This window comes from Artemia sp. Qi Xiang Cuo, unplaced genomic scaffold, assembly GCF_049724085.1.
Source record: "Artemia sp. Qi Xiang Cuo unplaced genomic scaffold, ASM4972408v1 HiC_scaffold_2584, whole genome shotgun sequence".
Taxonomy (NCBI): Eukaryota; Metazoa; Arthropoda; class Branchiopoda; order Anostraca; family Artemiidae; genus Artemia; species Artemia sp. Qi Xiang Cuo.
This window is the reverse complement of record NW_028299982.1, coordinates 1-1,754: the sequence shown is the minus strand read 5'-3', so window position 1 is coordinate 1,754 and position 1,754 is coordinate 1. Positions and strand designations below refer to the sequence as shown.

The window sequence follows — 1,754 nt, the reverse complement described above, 5'->3', positions numbered from 1 at the left end:
CCTGCATTTGAGGAGAAAATAAAATAGATAAATAGTACAAATTGGCAATGCAGGGATTTTAGGCTGAAATCTACTTCTGGAGCTGGAAGGGAGGGGCAAACTCATAAAAAATTTGTATAATTTGTGGAAAAAACAGATTGAGGGAGATTTACAGATCTATTCGGTAAAGAGGTGTACAGGCGTCTTTGTGTTCGTCACTGCTTCCTTCAATAAGTTTAATAGAGCCCCATCATTGGAACTGGAGTCTCAAAAGAATATATGAAGAAAATGGCGTAGGACTATTTAAATATTTAGCAGGAAACATGAAATTCTTCAGAAGAAATACAAAGACCGATTTGGAAGTAGTATAACAAAATTTACAAGCAAAGTATACCACTTACCATATTTCTTTTCTCTGCGCATAGTTCCAAAAGCGAAAAATATACATCAGTCTCTTCTGTGCCACTGCTGAACATCGTTTGTATTGATTCTAAAACATAAGCCCGTAGCTCCTGGGATTTTGTACTAGTTGTCATGTACCTTCAAAAAAAATGCTTAAGAAAGTAAAATTTTAAAGGAGAATGTGAAATTGCACTTCAATTAAAAATGAAGACATTGCAAATTGTTTAACCTTGAAAAACAATAATTTGCAAGCAGTAAACTTAAGAGCACTTTAAAAAAATAGAGAAAGTAAAAGAATTATTGGACGAGACAGCCTTGCTCTTCAATTAAAAATGAAAACATTCAAAAATGGTTTAACCTTGGAAAATATTAATTTGTAATTAGCGAACTTGAAAGTATTTTAAAATGGATAAAGTAAAAGATAGACTGAATAGCATAACAATGCTCTTCAATTAAAAATTAAAATCTTGCAAATTATTTAACTACGCAAAATAACGATTTACAAAGAACAAACGTAAAAATATTTTAAAACAGATAAAGCAAAACATAGACTGAATGGCAGAATCGTGCACTTCAATCGAAAATTTAACCTTGCAAAACAATCATTTGCAAACAAGAAATTCAAAGTACTTTAAAGCACTACTTTCCAACACTGGAAACTTTCGAGTATCCGTCACTCCTTAGGTTAGGACGAACCAAATGCATGAAAATTTAAAAAACAATATATATATATATATATATATATATATATATATATATATATATATATATATATATATATATATATATATATATATATATATAAATTTTGGGATTAATATTAGATAGCGATGACCATTTAAAAATAAACGATCTGTATTATTTTATAGTATCTAATTTACTCAAAATGCCAGAACAGGGTGAAGGACAAAGCAACAGTGACAAAATGTCGAGAATAAGCAAATTACATTATGCTCTTTGGAGATACTACCTGCAGGCAAAGGTAATCAAATCCGATGCTTTTCCAGATCCTTCAATGACTATAACTGGAATGGCTGGAATATCCATTATATACTGAGTCACAGCTTGAATGGTCTGGAGATCTCCCTCAACGATCAAACAGGCCAAAGGTATATTACAGTGATTTCTGGACTGCAGACGAATATTCCCAATGGATTTTTCTAGCCTTCTCCGGAGAATCAGTTCATGACCACTCTGTCGGTATGTACCATTGTCAGCAAGAAGAAAATAGTTATGTCGATTGCTTAGATTGATAAGTGTTGACCTAGGAAGAAGTATGGTCAAAGATTAGTCATGTGTTGAAAACCTATTTGTAGAAAATGTCTATGAAAATTACAGGACCTATTACTGATACAGTTAAATATGCAAAATCA

General features: G+C 31.6%; 1 protein-coding gene across 1 annotated transcript; it reads right to left on the bottom strand.

Annotated features, from left to right (window-relative positions):
* Positions 1–356: 356 nt before the first annotated feature.
* Positions 357–1,645, bottom strand: LOC148938783 (transient receptor potential cation channel trpm-like; the record flags this gene model as incomplete). The annotated part of the gene is made up of 2 exons (XM_089107536.1): positions 357–519; positions 1,352–1,645. Coding segments are annotated over 2 exons (457 nt in total), but the record flags the coding sequence as incomplete, so codon positions are not given.
* Between the last annotated feature and the right edge of the window lie 109 nt (positions 1,646–1,754).